Source organism: Penaeus vannamei, chromosome 35 (assembly GCF_042767895.1).
Source record: "Penaeus vannamei isolate JL-2024 chromosome 35, ASM4276789v1, whole genome shotgun sequence".
Lineage (NCBI taxonomy): Eukaryota > Metazoa > Arthropoda > Malacostraca > Decapoda > Penaeidae > Penaeus > Penaeus vannamei.
In genome coordinates this window covers 21,849,057-21,869,561 of record NC_091583.1, presented here as the reverse complement: position 1 = coordinate 21,869,561, position 20,505 = coordinate 21,849,057, and the positions used below count along the sequence as shown (strand labels likewise).

General features: G+C 43.2%; 1 protein-coding gene across 3 annotated transcripts in view; it reads left to right on the top strand.

The window, feature by feature from the left end:
* LOC113809709 (ras-specific guanine nucleotide-releasing factor 2) overlaps positions 1-20,505 on the top strand; it is a 75,693-nt gene that overhangs the window by 10,026 nt on the left and 45,162 nt on the right. For all 3 annotated transcript variants that reach the window (XM_070113855.1, XM_070113854.1, XM_070113857.1), the window contains exons 2-7: positions 4,057-4,185; positions 6,302-6,556; positions 6,927-7,123; positions 8,755-8,984; positions 16,826-16,918; positions 20,234-20,427. In XM_070113855.1, the coding sequence (XP_069969956.1) occupies positions 4,057-4,185; positions 6,302-6,556; positions 6,927-7,123; positions 8,755-8,984; positions 16,826-16,918; positions 20,234-20,427 (1,098 nt within the window). The remainder of the gene's footprint in view (positions 1-4,056; positions 4,186-6,301; positions 6,557-6,926; positions 7,124-8,754; positions 8,985-16,825; positions 16,919-20,233; positions 20,428-20,505) is intronic.

Here is a 20,505-nt window from a genome sequence, read left to right as displayed (position 1 = left end):
GAAAAAGACTGGGAATAAAAGGTAGATGATTAGATGGGTAAAGAGAGAGATAATAGTTAAAGGTAAAACAGTGAAAGACAGAGAGAGAGCGAGATTGAAGAGGGAAATTAAGGTATGAAGGGTAAAAGAACACGAGAGAAAGAGAAAGAAAGAAAGAGAGAGAGAGAAGTAAAAGGGAGAGGCAGCAATAGATAGATAGATAAAGAAATAGTGAGATAAAGAGATAGATAAAAGAGAGAGAGACAGACAGACAAACAGGAAAGAAAGAAAGAAAAAAAGAGAAAGACGTAGGGCCACGGTGGCGCAGCGAAACAAAGAATAAGGATACGGCAGTAGATGTTTATCAAGAGAGATGGTGCTCAAGAGGGACGATTTGGGTCTGCTCCCGCTTGTGTGTGTGTGGGTGTGGGTGTGGGTGTGGGTGGGTGTGTTTGCTTGTTTGTAATGATGAAGAAGCTGAAAATCCCAATAATGATGACAATGTTATTGAGAGTCATGATAAGATAATGATTATGATGAGGATATTAAGGATAATAATGCATTTCATAATTCTGATTGTATTTTGGCCGTTCGTTTGTTTGTTTATGTCACACACACACACACACACACACACACACACACACACACACACACACACACACACACACACACACACACACACACACACACACGACTTATTCTAACTTATTCTAAGGGAGGGCGGGGCTCAGAGAAAAAAGGGGAGAGGGAAGGAAGAGGAAGGGAATGAAGGAGCGAAGGAGGGAGGAGGTTAAGGAGGATGAGGAGAGAAGTGTGAGGGGCCAGATGTAGGGCTTGCAGTGGGAGGGGCTAAATGTCGGGCTTGAAGTGGGAGGGGCCAGATATAGGGCTTGGAGTGGGAGGGACCAGATGTAGGGCTTGAAGTGGGAGGGACCAGATGTAGGGCTTGAAGTGGGAGGGGCCAAATGTAGGACTTGAAGTGGGAGGGGCCAGATGTAGGACTTGAAGTGGGAGGGGCCAAATATAGGGCTTAGAGTGGGAGGAGCCAGATGTAGGGCTTGGAGTGGGAGGGGCCGGATGTAGGGCTTGAAGTGGGAGGGGCCAGATGTAGGGCTTGATGTGGGAGGGGCCAGATGAAAGGCTTGAAGGGGGAGGGGCCAGATGTAGGGCTTGAAGTGGGAGGGGCCAGATGTAGGGCTTGGAGTGGGAGGGGCCGGATGTAGGGCTTGAAGTGGGAGGGGGCAGATGTAGGGCTTGAAGTGGGAGGGGCCAGATGTAGGGCTTGCAGTGGGAGGGGCCGGATGTAGGGCTTGAAGTGGGAGGGGCCAGATGTAGGGCTTGAAGTGGGAGGGGCCAGATGTAGGGCTTGCAGTGGGAGGGGCCAGATGTAGGGCTTGAAGTGGGAGGGGCCAGATGTAGGGCTTGCAGTGGGAGGGGCCAGATGTAGGGCTTGAAGTGGGAGGGGCCAGATGTAGGGCTTGAAGTGGGAGGGGCCAGATGTAGGGCTTGAAGTGGGAGGGGCCAGATGTAGGGCTTGAAGTGGGAGGGGCCAGATGTAGGGCTTGCAGTGGGAGGGGCCAGATGTAGGGCTTGAAGTGGGAGGGGCTAGATGTAGGGCTTGGAGTGGGAGGGGCCAGATGTAGGGCTTGGAGTGGGAGGGGCCAGATGTAGGGCTTGGAGTGGGAGGGGCCAGATGTAGGGCTTGCAGTGGGAGGGGCCAGATGTAAGGCTTGGAGTGGGAGGGGCCAGATGTAGGGCTTGGAGTGGGAGGGGCCAGATGTAGGGCTTGCAGTGGGAGGGGCCAGATGTAGGCTTGAAGTGGGAGGGGCCAGATGTAGGGCTTGAAGTGGGAGGGGCCAGATGTAGGGCTTGGAGTGGGAGGGGCCAGATGTAGTGCTTGAAGTGGGAGGGGCCAGATGTAGGGCTTGAAGTGGGAGGGGCCAGATGTAGGGCTTGAAGTGGGAGGGGCCAGATGTAGGGCTTGAAGTGGGAGGGGCCAGATGTAGGCTTGAAGTGGGAGGGGACAGATGTAGGGCTTGCAGTGGGAGGGGCCAGATGTAGGGCTTGAAGTGGGAGGGGCCAGATGTAGGGCTTGAAGTGGGAGGGGCCAGATGTAGGGCTTGGAGTGGGAGGGGCCAGATGTAGGGCTTGGAGTGGGAGGGGCCAGATGTAGGGCTTGAAGTGGGAGGGGCCAGATGTAGGGCTTGAAGTGGGAGGGGCCAGATGTAGGGCTTGAAGTGGGAGGGGCCAGATGTAGGGCTTGCAGTGGGAGGGGAGGTGTGACTTTAAAGAAGATTTGGGTGTGAGAGGAGGTGGCAGAGAGGAGGCGAGAGGTGATAAGAGAGTGAAGGAGGGAAAGAAGGGGGATGAATACCTCTTATTCATTTCGTTCCGTGGCATTTCGTCGGACCCCGCTGGTAATGATGATGATGATGATGATGGTGATAATAATAATTGCAAAAATGATCATTAGCAATATCATCATCATTGTCATTATTATCATCATTATTATCATTATTATCTTTATCATCTTCATCTCATCATCATCATGCTTATCGTTATTGTTTAAATCATTATATCATTATATTATTATTAATCATTATATTATTGTTATCATAGTTCTAGTTATTGTAATTATCATTATTACTATTCTTACCATAGTAATATTATTATCATCATCATTATCGTGATTATAATTATCACTGTTATTTCCCTTGTTGTTGTTGTTTAAACTATTGTTGGTATTTTTTATCACTGCATAGATGATAATATTTTTCATTATTGATATCATCATCATTACAATAACAATAATGTAAATAACAACAACATTGATGATTATAATGTTAATGATAACAGCCATGATAGTGATAATAAGGGCAATGTTACTAGGGTAATAATAACAATAATGATATCATAATTATTATTGTTTATGTTATTGTTATGATTATTATAATAATAATTATTATTACTATCATTGTTGTTATTAATATTATCATTATATCACTATCATTATCATCATCACTATTGATATTATCATTAATGTCACTATTATCTATCATCATTATTATCATTACCTTTATTTTTATTTCTATAATTACCATTATTATTATTGATATTATTATTGTTGCCACTGCTCTTGGTTTTGTTGTTATTGTTATTGCCTTTGTTACTGTTACTATTGTTTTGTTATCGTTTTTAGTATCATTACTACTGTTATTATTGTTCCATTATCATTGTTTTGCTTTTACCTATAATTATTATCATTGTTGTTATTATAGTTATTTTGGTTATTATTATTTTCATCATTATACTTTTGATCATCACCATCAACATTTTCAATATCATCCTCTATTATCATTATTATTATCATTTTCATTATTTTTCTTATCATTGCCTTGCCAATAGGGGTAACTATTATTACTTTTATATTTACTTTTATTTCCTCCGCGAAAGAGGTTATGTTTACGGACGTCACCAGTGTCCTTGAGAAAGAGGTGGTCTTAACGTAACCCTTCAAGTGTGAATATCTTTATTTCCTCAGTGACCCTATTGCCCTGAAGGAGGTATGCGCTATTTGAGTGTTTCTAGGTATTATCATTATTATTACTGTTATTGTTATTATCGATATAGTAATGGCAGCGGTAGTAATAGAAATATTAAAAGTATTAGTATCATTATTAGTATCGTTATTACTATTATCAGTATCAATCTTATCATTAATGTTATTAATTTTATTATCATTATCATTACAGTCATCATTATCATTATTATTATTATGATTATTATTATCATACTTGTCATTATTATGATTGTCATTATTACGATTATTATCATCATCATCATTATTGTTATTCCTATCATCATCATCATCATCATTATTGTAATTCCTATCATCATCATCATCATTATTGTTATTCCTGATATCCTCCTCCTCATTATTGTTGTTCCTATCATCATTATCATAAGTAGTATCCTCACCATCACCACCACCATCATTCTTCCCCCCATTCTCATTACCATTCTCGCCGCCGACTTTTAAAGCCCCGATGGTAATTTCGACCCCTTTCCCGCCCACAGAACCTGCTCTTCTACTCCGAAGGGGAATCGAGCGTAAAACCTTCAGGTGTGATAATGCTCGAGGGTTGCTACTGCGAGCGACTCATCACCACCAACACCAACACGAAGAATAAGGACACGGACAAACAGGTGAGTCGGGAGAAGGGGGTTGGGGGTTGTGGGGGTTGGGAGTTGGGGGTTGTGGGGGTTGGAGTTAGGGTTAGGGGTTGGGGGGTTGGGGGATTGGAGGTTGGGGGTTGGGGGTGTTCAGAGTTGGGGGCGGGGGGGTTTGGAGTTGAGAGTTGAGAGAAGGGGGTTTGGGGTTGGGGTTGTGGGGGTTTGGGGTTGGGAGTTGGGGGTTCAGAGTTGGGGGCTGGGGGGTTGGAGTAGAGAGTTGGGGGTTGGGGGTTGGGGTCGGAGGTTGGGGGGTTAGGCGTTGGGGTTGTGAGTCGGCAGTGATGGGTCGTGAGTTCTGAGTCAGTAGTGGGTACTGACTCAGTAATGGAATGGTGCTTCAAGTCATGTTAGGGTAAATAAGGTCTTTGGGGGAATTAATAATGTCTTTGTAAGATAGCTAGAGAGATCTTATTAGGATATGTAAGGATGTCTTGCCTTGATAGATAAGGAGGGCATGCTAGGATATATAAGGATGTCTTGTCTAGATAGATATGGAGATCTTTCTAGGATATATAAGGATATCATGTTTAGATAGATAGGGAGGTATTGTTAGGATAAATAAGGAAGCTTTGTTAGGATGAAGAAGGGGTTCGTGTTTGGATAAATAAAAAAGTCTAATCAGGATAAATAACGATATTTTTAGGATAAATAATTGTCTTGTTAGGACGAATAAGAAGGTCGTGTTTGGATATATATCGAGGTTTAATAAGGATAAATATGAGGTTTTGTTAGAGGTCGTATAAATGGAACAAGGAGTGGTCAAGGGAAAGAGAATGAGACTTAAGAGGGACGGAGGGAAGCAGGTAAAGACTGAGACGGATTGGAAGAGAGAGAGAGAGAGAGAGAGAGAGAGAGAGAGAGAGAGAGAGAGAGAGAGAGAGAGAGAGAGAGAGAGAGAGAGAGAGAGAGAGAGAGAGAGACTGACCGACAGACAGATAGACACACACACAGAGGTAAATAGACAGGGTGATAAGTGTGACTGAGCAAGGGAACTGTGAATGAAGGAGGGAAGTGTAAATGAGGGAGGGAAGTGTGAATGAGGGAGGGACGTGTGAATGAAGGAGGGAAGTGTGAATGACGAAGGGAAGTGTGAATGACGAAGGGAAGTGCGAATGGAGGAGAGAAGTATGACCGAAGAAAGGAAGTGTGACCGAGGAAGGGAAGTGTGAATGACGAAGGGAATTGTTAATGAGGGAGGGAACTGTGACTGAGGGAGGAAAGTGTGAATGAGAAAAGGAAGTGCAAATGTGGGAGAGAAGTATGACCGAAGAAAGGAAATATGACCGAGGAAGTGAAGTGTGAATGACGAAAGGAAGTGTGAATGAGGGAGGGAATTGTGACCGAGGAAGGGAAATGTGAATGAAGGACCGAAATGGGGAGAGGTAAGGTAGGTAGCAAGAGACCAGAAATTAAGATAAACGCAATTGTATAAAAAAGAGAAATTAGGATAATGAAAAGTTCTTTTAGGATGTCTTTAAACTTACTATTATTTCAAATCTTATGAGAATCGCGTATCATTGACAACTTTAGCATTGCATAAAGTTTAATCAGAATATGACTATAATACACAATGCATCTTCCCACAGTCGAGATTTCTTTTTCAGTTTTCTGAATCTCTCTTTTTCGCTGTATTTTCGGTCTTTAATTTCTTTTTGTTCTTTCTTCGAGTATTAATATCTTGCCTTACTCTTTTCCTTCCCATCCTCTCTCCTCTTTCGTTTTTTCCCATTTCCTTGGTGTACTTTGTCTCTGTTTCTGTCTCTGCCCTTCATCTCTCTCTCTCTCTCTTTCTCTCTTTCCCTTCTTTTCTCTCTCTCTCTCTTTCCATGTTCTTCCCTTCTCTTCTCTTCTCTTCCTTCTCTCTCTCTCTCTCTCCTCTTTCTTCTCTTTTCTCTCTTTTCTCTTCTCTCTTCTTTCTTCTCTTTACTCTTCTCTCTTCACGTCTCTTACGCACCCCCCTCTCTCTCTTCTCTTAAACACCGCCCCCCTCTCTCTCTTCTTTCTTTCTCTCTCTCTCTCTCTTTCATTCTCTCCCCCCTCGCACCCGTCCCCTTCCTTCCCCCGCCACTCACCAGTCACTTCCTCACAGTTCTGCTTCGCCATCACCTACCGCCGTGAGAACCAGCGACAGTATGACCTGAAGGCGGAGACAGAGGGCGAATGTAAGGCCTGGATCGACGTCATCCGACAGGCGTCCTTCAACAAACTCCTGCTGCAGAAGGAAGAGCTGGAGCAGAAGCACTTGCACCTTCTGCAGATCGTGGAGAGCGAGAAGACGGCCAAATGGCAGTACACGCAGCAGTGCGAGGAACTCACTTCGGAGATCAAGAAACTCAGAGCAGAGGTGATTTCCTTCTTGTCTTGGTGATATTTTGTCTTTATCGTTGGCATATTATTCGTATATCTCTCTTACGTTGCCTCTTATTGACCTGGTTGCTTGAGTAATTACTAAATCATCGCTCAATCACACACACACACACACACACACACACACACACACACACACACACACACACACACACACACACACACACACACACACACACACACACACACACACACACACACACACACACACACACACACACACACACACACACACACACACACACATACACACACACACTTACGCATACACACACATCCACCCTACCATCCCCTCACTAACCCATCTACCCTGACTCACCTTCTACGACTCCCTTCTATCGCCACAGTTATGCACGCTGAAGAAGGAGTGGCGGGTGGTTCCCTCCCGGCGGCTGGAGGACCTTCCCGAGGACTCCGAAGAGATCAAGAAGATTAAGAAAGTGCAGAGCTTCTTCAGGGGCTGGCTCTGTCGACGGCGGTGGAAGCAGATCGTTGAGGAGTATATCCGCTCTCCACACGCAGAGAGTATGAGGAAGAGGAACAGGTAAGTAGGGAGAGAAAGAGAAGGAGATGGTGAGGAATGAGAGGAAAAGGAACAGGTAAGTAGGGAGAGAATGAGAGGGAGAGAAATAGGTATGGAAGGATATTAGAAGTAGAGGACGAGGAGTGAGAGCAAAAAGAGGAGAGAGGAGAGAGAGATGGAGAAGTAGAGGATGGGGAGAGAGAGAAAGAGAGTGAAATAGTGTGAGGAAGAAGTACCAGGACGGAGTGAGAGATGGTGAAGTAAAGGGGAGGAGAGAGAGGATGAGGAATAGATAAGGAGGGAGAGGAAAGTAGAGGGTGAGAAGAGATACGAAGAGGGCGAAAGAGTATAAAGATGAAGCACAATGCGGAGGGGGAGAAGGAGAAAGAGAGGGTGAAGGGGAGAGAGGGAGAAATAGAGGTTGGGGAAGAAAGGAAGTGGGCCAAAGAGTATGAGGAAGAGGCACAGGTAAGGAGGGAGAGAAGAAAAGGGCGAGGGGACAAGGAAGATGGCGAAAAAGTATGAGGAAGAAAAACAGGTAAACAGGGAGAGAAGGAGAATTAGAGGGTGAGGAAAGACAGGAAGAGGCATAGCTCAGGAGGGAGAGAGAAAATGAGAAGTAGAGGGCGAAGAGAGAGAGGCAGAGAAACAGGTAAGGAGGAAGAGAAAGAGAATTAGAAGGTGCAGAGAGAGAGAGGAAGAGGGCGAAGAGTGTGAGAAAAAGGAACAGGTAAGGAGGGAGAGAGGTTGATGAAAGAGTACGTAAGAAAGAGAATAAGGGAGTAAATGATTAGGAGAAATAGAAAGAGGGCGAAAGAGATAATGACAAAAAGAGAGAAAGAAGGCGAGAAAGAAGGAGAAAGAGTAAAAAATATGTATATATCGAAAAAAATTGTAAGTGAAGAATGAAAAACAGAAAATCCGAATATATATATATATATATATATATATATATATATATATATATATATATATATATATATATATATATATATATATATATATATATATACATATATATGATACATAGAAGAGAGGAAACTCGCGAGAAGAAATGAATGAAGAAGAGGAATATGTGCATAAAAAACGGAAGATAAACACAGAAAACGGAAATCGTTCAGGCAAACACAAGGGAAAGGGTGACAAGGAACATTTCAAAAGTTGTCATTTTGCAGAAACATGCATAGAAAATATTGAAAACTTGGAAGACAGTTTTTTTTTTTTTTTTTTTTTTTTTTTTTTTTACTGGAAAATAGTGACATTTTCAGATCGTATTTTTTTTCTTTTCTTTTTTGAAACACTGAGTATGAAAGGAATATTTTTCTATGTGAGTATATCTGAAGCGAAGATGATAATGCTGATAATGCATATTCATATTTGTAATGCTGATAATCGGAAACGTGACGCTCATGCTGATAATGAAAGTAATGACGTTAATGATAATGGCAATAATGTAATAAAGGTAATAGTGATATTAATACCATGATAATGACACTGTTCTCTCTCTCTCTCTTGCTCACTCTCTTTTTTCTCCCTTTCTCTCTCTCTCTTTCTTTCTCACTCTCTCTCTCTTTCTCTCACTTACCCTCTCTCTCTCTCCCTCTCCCTCCATCTCTCTCTCTCTCAATGCCCCCCCCCCTTTCCTTCCCCAGCCTGGTGTTCCGAATGGTCGAAGCGGAGGAAGAATACGTCGAGCAGCTGAACCTCCTCGTGTCCTGCTTCCTTCGGCCCTTCAAGATGGCGGCGTCGTCGAAGAAACCTCCCTGCAGCCACGAGGACGTGAACAGCATCTTCCTGAACTCGGAGACGCTGCTCTTCCTCCACCAGATCTTCCTCAAAGGACTCTCGGCCAGGATGGAGAGCTGGCCCACGCTGGTGCTTGGTGAGTGCCTCGGGACAGTGTTGGCTAGGGATGCTCCTTCGTCGCGCTCTCTTTCCTCTTCGCCTCCGTGTCTCCGCCCCCTCTTGGCCTCTCTCCTTGCTCCCCTCTTCTCCTCTCTCCTTGTTCCCTTCACCTGCCTTCTTGGCCTCTCTCCTTGCCCACTTCTTCTCCTCTCTCCTTGTCCCCTTCACCTGCCTTCTTGCCCTCTCTCCTTGCTCCCCTCTTCTCCTCTCTCCTTGTTCCCCTCACCTGCCTTCTTGCCCTCTCTCCTTGCTCCCCTCTTCTCCTCTCTCCTTGTTCCCTTCACCTGCCGTCTTGCCCTTGCTTGTCCCTTTTTTTCTCTGCTCTCGTCCCCTGCCTTCTTGCCCTGCTTGTCTCGTCCCCTTCCTACCCCTGGACTGAGTAGAACACCGACCGAACAGAATCGAAAAATATATTAGTAGAATGGGAGAAAACAGGGACAAGACCGGGTAGAAGACACACAACAGGATAAGCATGAACAGGATAGCTAAGGAGACCAGAAGAATGAGATCACGTAGGAACGGAACGTAAGGGTATATGGGTAGGATAACATGCTTAAGAAAAATATATTTGGAGCTAGCAAAGGGTAGGCCACCGCAGGACGGAGTAAGCTCCGAACGGCAGACAATAAAAAAGAAGGAACACAGGACGCACAGGCTATGCTGCTTAGGGCCGAGGAGAGCAAAGCAGGACAAAGCTTCAGCGACGTATTGCAAAGTAGGGCAAAATAGCGCAAAGTAGACCGAAGTAGGGCAAAGCAGGCCGAAATAAGACAAAGCAGAGCAAACCAAAGCGAACCAGGGCAAAGCAAGACAAAGCAGGGCAAAGTAGGCGGAGGAAGGCATAGCAGGGCGAAGCAGGGCAGAGCAGGGCAAGCCATGCAGGACAGGGCAGGGAGGTCGGCGCGAAGCAGCGGGACAATAGAGTTACTAGAGCGAGCAGCGGGCGGGGAGAGAGAGAGGGGGGTGGAGTGAGGGGCGGGTGTGGCGGGAGCAGGTGAAGGAGAGGGGGGGAGGGGGGTCAGGACAGGGGGATGGGGTGGGGGGCGCTCAAGCTCAAGGTGAGATGTTTCCCTTGAGACGATATTTAAAGTCCCGGGCACGTCTAGAAGGCATCGCTGGTGGCGCCACACCCGGCATACACGCACGCTCCTGGAGGTGTGGCTAGGAGCACACTAACGCACACTCTCTTTTAGAAACGCACACGCAAGGCGAATCACACACACACACACACACACACACACACACACACACACACACACACACACACACACACACACACACACACACACACACACACACACACACACGCACGCACACACGCACTCCTCCCCTTCTCTTCTTCCCATTTACTGTCACCTTTGGTGTCCTCAGTCTCCTCCCCCCCCTGCCCCCTCTCTTCCCCAGCCAAAAAAAAAGAAAGAAAAAAACGAATCATATAGCAACATATCTATTCTTCAGCTGATTTTTGTTTCTTTTTGATAATCGTTTATATATGCTAATGTAATTCAGCAGGTTGTGCAGTAGAGGATTTTCTCATTTGAAGGGAAAAAATAGGTAATACCGCGATCTTGTTTTCTTTTATCTCACTATAAAAATACAATATTCTGGTCTAATCTTAAGTTCTAACGGTCTTTGCAGTTTGAAACAAAACGGTTGTCAAAAAGATGTTCGTTATTATTTTATCGCCACTCATACTAACCAAAAAAAAAGGGGAAGAAAAGAAAAAAGAAGGCTAAATAAAATAAAACAACACTCGCAAAACTGTCGAATAAAAGATGCTATATCAAGGTTTGATAAACGAGAAGATAACATAATTTAATACGTCAGTTGTGCAAAGCTGATAAACGAAGAGCGATCAAGTCGAGTAGATGGCGCGCAGAACTCACCCGTAGTGACTGGCGGCGGCGCTGGACAGGTTGCCATGACAACAGTCGGGGGATGGGGGGGAAGGAGGAGGAGGAGGAGGAGGAGGAGGAGGAGGAGGAGGAGGAGGAGGAGGAGGAGGAGGAGGAGGAGGAGGAGGAGGAGGAGGGGGGGGGGGGAGAAGAAGAAGTAGAAGAGGAGCAGGGGAATGAGAAGGAGGAGGAGGAGGAGAAGGAGATGGAGGAAGAGGAGGAGGAGGAGGTACGAGAGGGGGAAAGGGGGCACACGCGACTTCCAGCTTTTTGTAAACAATCTCCGAAGATAAATCTTATGCTTTGTTATTTGCTCTATAGTTATTGTCATCATCTTCGTAGGTATCATCGTTATCATTGTCATTTTGCTATTCATTATCCATTTTTGTTAACTACTTTCCCTTTGTTTTTGCTATGACATTGCCATTTTATAGTTATCAGTTGTTATTATTATTTTCTATAATAATGATAATAATGATAATGAAAATATTATTATTATTATTATTATTATTATTATTATTATCATTATCATTATTTCTATTATCATTGTCATTGTTATCATAATCATGAATATCATTATTTTTATCTAATTTTTTCATTGTTATTATTATCATCATCATTATCATCATCATCATCATCATCATTGTTGTCATTTTTATCATTATCATTATCATTGTTATTACTATCATTATTATTATCATAATTGTTTTTATCATCATTATTATTGTCCTCATTTTTTCGCTTTGTTTTGTTTTTGCTATCAATACTGCTGTCATCATTATTGTTATTATCATTATTACTTATCATCATTATTATTATTATTATTACCATTATTATCATTTTCATTATTATAATCAATATCATTATTATAATTGTTATTGTTATCAATATTATTATTATTATCATCATGATCATCATCATTGTTTGATTTTTAAGATCATGATTTTTATTATTGTCTTGTTATTTTTATTATGTTTTTATGGTTTACATTATTTTTATTAACCGTATTATTATTATCATCATCATCACTGATATTTTGCTTTTATTATTATTAATATCATTATTATCATTATCATTATTATATTATTGTTATTGTTATTTTTATTATCATTGGCATTATTATCATCATTACTATCATTTTTATTATTATTATAATTATCATTATAATTTTCATTATCATTAATATTATTATCATACTCATCATTATCATTATAATAATTGTTATTGTGAATGTTATCATTGTGATAATAATGTTATTATATTTTTATTACCATCGTCATCATTATATCATTATTCTTATTATCATTATTATGGTTATAGTTATTATTTTTACCATCATCATTATTGCTGTTATTTTCATCATCATCATCAACAGCAGCTGCATCATAATCATCATCATCATCACTACCACTACCATTATCATCATCATCATCATAACCACAACTATCATCACAATTACTATTATCGTAATAAGCATCTATATCATTACCATCATTCTTATCCTTGCAATACAATTGTTATCATTGTTATTATCATAGTCATCTCCGTTCTTATAAGTCATCACCATTATCATTATTAGTGTCCTTTTCTAATCATTTACATTATGCTTACCATTTTATGCAATTATAGGCATCATTATGATTATATCCTGTAACTCTTATTGCAAATACATTGTTTCTATTTACACTATCTTTACAATAGAAGCTATATAGATAAATTTGAATATTTCCGTGTTATGCATGCGAGTTTTGCGGATATCAATTACAAATATGATCAATATCTGATTGTGAAATTGATACTAGTTATTTTTTATACTGATTAAGAAATGATATGATGAAATATGATATGATATTGTGTGTTATTGTGCTTTATGCCTGCATGCGGGAAGCTTGTCCTAAATGTATGTTTGCATGGGATGGGATGTTGCATGCGAGGATGTACAGTGACTGCTGTGTTATGCTAACCCATCTTTTGAACCATGCTGTTTTCCCCCTTATCCCCTTTCCTTACCTCCCTTTTGCTACCTTCTTTGCTTTCCTCCCTCTCTCCCTTAATTCTTTTTTTTTAAACGCCCATGGCAGAGGCCGTGCAGCTAGCCTCCCTGTTTTGAGATATTTCCTCCTTCATTCACTGTGCTTCGTTAGACCTGAAGATGGTTTTGTAGACTTAGGCTTACCGGACTCAGCAGAACGCCAACTGAACCTCTTGCTAATGATAGCGGAACTATGTGCATCTAGAGCGTGTGTTATATATATATATAATTTTTTTTCTTTTCTTTTCTTTTTTTTCTCTCTCTATTTTCTTCTATTTGTGACCCGCAGAACTTTGGTATGATCACTTCGTTTGCCTTATTCTTTATTATTATTTTTATTTTTAGTTCTCTTTTTTTACATATTCCCAATTTTCGTCCGTTTATCAATCTTCTGCATTCTTTTCCCCCCATTCTGGTTTGTTCTTCTTGTCCGCGTTAGACCTATACTCTCCATTCTGACATGCCTTCTACGATCTGGAAAACGGCCTATCTCTGTTTCTTTTATGTGTTCCCCAGACAGTCGACGCGCGCGAGTGTAAAATTTGACTCGAGGCAATCCTGAACGAAAACGATAATAATGAATATGTGTGTATATATCTAAGAAAGAGAAAATGTAAAAAAAAAAAAAACGTAAATCAGGTTCTTCATTGTCCGGGAGGCAAGGACAGGCTGGGTCAGGTAAGGTTAGGTCAGTAGGGCAGTAACAAGCAAGCAGTGTGCGTTTATTATGGGTAAGTTTTGTTTACTGTCGCAGGTGATCGTGGCTGGAGCACTGCTTGTTGGCCATTAACAATCTACTAACTTTATTCACTTGCTTAAAGATAAATAATATATATGATTTACATCTGAAATCATATGTACTTCAGCCGTGTTCATCAGGCGAGGCAGGTGATAGGAGTCCTCTTACGATAAAGATTTTACATTTTTCATCATTATCTTTCACTCGATGGCGTTTTCCTTTTCGTTCGTTTATTTGCCGCAAGTCTCCTCAGAAGCAGAGCGAGTGGAGGCCGCCTTCGCCCCCGATCCCTTCATCCCGTGACGCGAAGAGATCTCGGTCGAAGTTCCGCCATGTTTTGTGTCTCAGTCAGAGTCCACTTCCTCTCTTCTGTGCGATTTAAGTGGCCCTCCAGCCCCCGGTCGGTCCCTGCCTGGTTCCCCTCGTGTCTGCCTACCACACGGCGCAGCAGCAGCACTTCCAGGGACCAGATACGGACGGCGGGTGAGGGGATCTGCCATCACCTGCCACTTCTTGTGCTTTCAAGACTCTCGGAAAAGTTGGAATATTAGTGACGACCCATTCACATCAGTTAATTTTGCTTAAACAGTAGCAATTACTCTTGCAACACGTATAGCTAAAGATACATTCGATATGTCTATCTGTTATAAGAAATAAAACTCCAGAAGGGAAATTGGAATTGCAAAACTCTGTATAAACGTGACGTAGGCCTATATCGCGAAAAAATGACGTCACAGATCTTCCGCAAATTATTTTCCGGCGAAGTCTCGAAGTGTGATTTTTTTTCTTTTTTTTTTGCCTTCTTGGTGACGGGAGGAGGAGGCCGAGAAAGGCAAGGGATGAAAGAGAAATAATTAAGACTCGCAAGTCGTACCTGCGCCAATGGACGATTCTGCCATTATGTCACACCTGTCCGGTCCATGACAAGCTTCCGCAGACGGCCATTGGGAGAGTCACGTCGCACACTGAGCAATTTTTTCCCATGCGATTGTCCCTGCCTTCCTGGCCTTCTTCCACGCCATAGTTGAACGCGCTGATAGTGCTAGTGCTAGTGGTAAGTGGTAGTCCTAGTGATAAGTAGTAGAGCTAGTGGTGAGTGGCTGTGGTAGTTGTCAAGTAGGCTGGCTGTGGGGCCGCTGTAGTGCCGTAGGTAGGCATTAAGTGGCGTCTCTTAGGTCCTTCAAGCCACCACCAACATCTGCTTCCCGCGTCCCATACTTTCACGTAAAAATGAGGTTTTCTCCTGCGGTTGCTGCTGCTGTTGGTGTTGCTGCTGCTGTCGATGATGCTGTTGTGGTGTGTGGCGTGGTTGTTGGGTGGAGGTAGGAAAGGGTTACTGTTACTTCCCCGCTGTTTCGTGCTTTATATCCTGTTTCTAGGGGGACACTGCTGTATCGCCGTCGTGTGTTTGGCATTGGATACTGGTCTTGGAGAGCAGGTGGCAATGATAGAGCTTGTAGGCTTTAGGTTAAATAAGGGATTTTAACCGTCTGCTAACATTTATCTACGAGCAAATGACCACATACTAGAGTGTTGGCTCTTTTCAGTACTTCGAGATGACGTAAAAGAGTTTGAGTAAATTGAAAAAATGATAATAACATTCGGTAATTCAGGATAAGTGATAGGTATTAAATCTAGTTAAATAATTCATGCAATTCAGGTCCAGTTTTTATCACCTTATCATTTCTATGTCTTGCTTAACAATATCGGACAAATACTGCTCTAGTAAAAAAAAATCGTTGAAATAGCGATCGTTTTCATAACCCTTGTCAGTAGTGACAGTCTGTTAACCAGTTTTCAATGGTTTTACTACTCCCACTTCTATCTGAAGACAAGAAGCCCTTCATATTGAGACACATTCGTAGACAGAAAATGAATTAAAGGGACCGTGAGTTGTTTCGCCGTTATTTCATGTGTACCTTGTTCTTACAACTCCATTCACGGCGTCATTGTTTTTGTTATGTGAGTTAGGAAATTATTTTTTAAAATGCCACTACCATCTCAAACCACCAATAGCAGTGCATTTCCAGTTTCTTTCCCTGTGCGCAGATTTCTGGCAAGATCAAATTATAGTTACAAGTAGTGAATAAAATGAATTGTTTGTTGTAATTTCATTACTATAGTATTCTGCAGCCCTCAGTTTGTATCAGAGAGGTATTCCTTAAGACCTGATTAATGTCAAAGAGAATACACCATATATGAATGGTATAAAGTTATGAAACTCATTTTAGTAGTCCGATGCAACCTCAAGAAAAAGAAAAATATATTGTAGAATGTACAGAAGTATATGGATTTTCTAGGTATTAGCAGCCTTTCTCAACAGGCTTGCGTAGGAAATCTTAATTGTAAATTGTGTGAGCATGAAAGCTGTTGCTGGAGAGTTTGAATACTGTCGGTCGAATGTATAAGCGATTGTGGAAGATAAAGGAACCACCTTAGGCAGAAGACAGAAAAAACAGTTCATGGTGTTGAATTTAGTAGAGAAGGGCGTCTACTGTGCAATCTATAGATTTTTGTGCACCGTGTTATTAATAGAACAAAATGGGATTTAGGTGAAAGGCTATGTAGCGTAGTAATAGACATTAAAATAAATAAATTGTCCTCCCGTAACAATAGATCAGCATGTAAAATGTAATTTGAACATCGCGATAGTAAATAAAGCGAGAGGATGAAATAAGTATACCTATAGGGTAACAAAGAAGAAAAGAGACGGTAGATGAATAAATAGTTATTGTAGATTGTTAGAAATAGATAGATGGGTAGAGAAAGAGAGAGAGAGAGACTGAGACAGAGTCTAGAGACAGAATGAGAGATGGACAAAGAACTAGAGAGATAGCGAGACACAGACACGGATAGATTTGGGATCGAAAAAAAAATATGCGAGAAAGTGAGAGCTAGCGGAAGAGCTGAACCTAGCAAGGGGACTCGCCAGCAGCACGAGGGGTAAAGGGGCAGCAGAGAGCCGGGACGCGGGAGAGTAGGCATGATGGTAGTGGTCGTAGTGCTGTGTTGGTGGTGATGGTAGCAGGTAGCCAGTATAGTGGTGATGGTAGTCAGTATAGTGATGATTGGTGATGGTGTTGTGAAGTGCCTCTGGTAAAACAAGACTATGAAGGTGTGAAGGTCACAATGGCTTCGTGGCGCCCTTCCAGACGGGGGGCGTGACCCTGGCTCGGTGGGCTCTTCCCCGCGCCAGAAGAAGACATCCTTCAGCACCATCCAGCTGCTGGGAAACACGCACCTGGGTGAGTCCTCGCTCACACGGTACCGGGGCTCGCTACTACCACGTCTCAGTGCCACCACGTCTGTACCATGCACCTGCCGGGGGGAGGGCTCAATCACACCTGCCCGTCATTTGCATATAGGGTTCATATCAAAGCTGTATCTAAGCTGCCTCAGGTGCGACTATACCTCCATCTGAGGCAAAAAAAAAAATGGGAATAAGCAAAAGAGGAAGGGTTTATTCAACGCTTAATTCGTTTTGACGGCAAAATTTCAGCTGCTATATTTTCTGGATAAATCACCTTTAAGATATTAATTGATCTTAATGAAACTCAAGACATACACACAACTTAACCTCAAGCTTTTATATGTCCTATTCGTATGGAACCTGACGAAACAGCAAAATGAGAATTGCATTAGGGGCAAAATCGCACCGCTTTCCCATGTGTCAAACTTAATTGTCAAGGTGGTGACTGATCCTCTTTTCGGCAGCGTCGCTTTTTGTTTAGGATATACATTTTCAAGACAAAAACATAAGAAAGTCACGGTTAAACATTCCTCTGTGAACATATCTTTTGTTTCTGTTTTTATCATATGTCAGAGAGGAAGAAGAGTGTGATTATAGGTCTATGATTAAGTGTGTAAGGTTTAAGGACCTCCCGAGGGAGTTCTCTGGAGGCGCCTCAGAGCCAGTTGTCCCAGGCCCTTCGGGAGAGACCGCTCCCTCGGGAGGTTCGTCCCGCAAAGAGAGGTCTTTAGAAACCCCTTCGGGTGGTTGAGAGCCCCGTGCACAGGGGCAAGATAGGCTTTGCAGTCCCATGGTAAGTGACAGTAGGGTTTTCCGTTATCAAAAAATATTTTTCTAATAATCTCATCTTTTTAAATTTGTAAAATCCCCAAGATAATAGACTGCACAGCATTGTTGACAATTCGCCGGCTCCTTAGCACCGGCTGGCCAGGGAGCCGGTCGATACTTTCTTAAGATCCAAGATAAATATCCCTACTGCATTTGAACTTTGCCAGGTCATGACTTCGTCACTAATCTTTAGATGCCACTAATGAAGCAACTATTTTTTATCAATTTTATTATCTTAAACTGCATCACCTTAATTAATTAGAATGAATTCCTACTTCTCTTTTCCCTATTCTTTCTCAAGCGGAGACGAAGAGGCATGACATATATCATAATCTTTATTACCAGGAAAAAAATGGAAAAGGAAGTACTTGCAAGTTCTTTTTTCTGCTTCGGGATGTGATATGACTTCGTTCTTAAAATGCCGCGATGAGTGTTTCACCGCCTCAACTTCATGAGTAATTAAGAACCTCCGCTGCTATCCCCCCCTCCCTCCCCTCTCCTCTCCAGTGAGCTTCAAGTGCATGCTGGTGCTTCCGGAGTCAGGAACGCCCTAAAATTCCAACCCCTCTGCTCTCCCCGGCGCCCTTCCCCCTCTTCCACTGACGCACAGCCCCGGAGTCTTCGCCCAACAGCCACTCGATCCAGAACCTTCAGCTCCTACAGGACGAAACTCACCCACACTCATTCTCCCGCTCACACCAATCATGTTGCTCATGTCAATATGTCTTCACATTATGCCAACACCATGACACTATGACCATCGATAACTTGGGCATCCTTCTCCCTAAAACCTAAATCACGTGTTCTCCGACGTTTATATTGGTCTCTGAAGAAACATGAATATATGTCTGTTCTCTAAGGCAGCTGGCGAAAAGGGCATATCAAGTCAACTTCACCTCCATCCAGAAAGATCCGATGTTCTTTCTGTTCAGTGCGAAGAACAAAAATAACATTACTGATTGATTCCACATCAATCATCGTGCCAGCACTTCACTACCGACCTTTAAAAAAAAGAAAGACCCATTCATTCTCAGCCCATTCTATAAATTCCTTAATGGTTTGCTCTTAACCTCTGCGTGCAACCTTTGGCCTCTATGTCACACCAGTGATTCGTGTTTAACCCCTGAAAAAAACACCCTCGTAAACAACCCAGTCTCGGCCCTTGTGTTTACCTTTACAGTGTGCCCTGACCTTGACCCTGACCCCGATGTTGTGTAAAAGGCCTTCTGCTGGTGACTCTCCGTAAGGGAAACGTGTTTACATGATGTCCACTACGATGTCTACACACAGTACACTCACACTGCAGGCTTGACTTATAGGCCCCCTTTCTTCCTGCTGAGCTTTACATATCGTTGCTGTGCATCTGTGGTCGATGTTAAGATACAGGGTGTAGCGGCTATGTTGTGTAAGAAGCAAAGGAGGTGGCATTCACATCTACATAATCCGCACAGCCATCTAGACACCCACACAGCTAAGCTCTTATCTCATTACATTACGACTACTACAGGCGTTTCGAGTCATTATTATTCATCAACAAATTGCCGATACGTCTCTCTTCATCTTCTAGCTCTGTTCGCGCTGGTTGTTACTCTTCGTAATTGAGATATAACTCCTTTAGATTCTCTCTCTCTCTCTCTCTCTCTCTCTCTCTCTCTCTCTCTCTCTCTCTCTCTCTCTCTCTCTCTCTCTCTCTCTCTATCTCTCTCTCTCTCACTTTCTCTCTCTCTCTCTCTCTGTGTGTGTCTGTCTATCTCTCCCTCTCTCTCTCTCTCTCTCTCTCTCTCTCTCTCTCTCTCTCTCTCTCTCTCTCTCTCTCTTTCTTTCTTTCTTTCTTTCTTTCTTTCTTTCTCTCTCTCTCTCTCTCTCTCTCTCTCTCTCTCTCTCTCTCTCTCTTTCTCTTTCTCTTTCTCTTTCTCTTTCTCTTTCTCCCCCATCAGCCCTCCCTCCCTCTCTCTTTCTTTCTTTCTCTCTCTCTTTCTCTTTCTCTCTCTCTCTCTCTCTCTCTCTCTCTCTCTCTATCTCTCTCTCTCTCTCTCTCTTTCTCTCTCTCTCTACTAGCATGATCACACATTACACAAATACAAATATGCCTGCTACTCAGAGTACACTTCGTCATTATTTTTTATTTCAGTTAAAACTTGACATCCACACTCTCATCTCATTCCATCTCAATCTTGGCTGTGTTGGAGCACAGATCACCCCCCCCCCTTTCCCAATCAAAGAACATAGACACTCATTACCTGCTGCCATTACCCAGCAGGCCCCCCCCCCCCAACCTTTACCTACCAAGCTCCCTCCCTCCCTCCAGCCCTCTCCCCCCCGTATCCACCCCGTCCCCTCCCTCCCTCCAGCCCTCCCTCCCTCCCTCCCTTCAAATGCTAATCCCCCGTACCCACCCGGGGCCCTCCCCCGACCCCCACCCAGCCTGGTCCCGAGGGAGGGCGGGGAACACTAACCCTTCACCTGCTGTACCACCGAGCAGGGGACTTGTTCGACATGCTGCTGCCAATGCTGAGTATCTACCAGGAGTACGTGAGGAATCACCACTACAGCCTGCAGGTCCTGGCTGAGTGCAAGCAGAATCCTCACTTCGGGGCCTTCCTCAACCGCCTTGAGAACAAACCCAACCTGCAGGGACGCACTCTCGAGACCTTCCTCACGTATCCAATGCATCAGGTGGGTGCCGGGAGGGAACGTGCTCTTGCTAGGAGACAGTGATAGGACAACGGTTATTTCTACTTCCTTCTGTGCGTG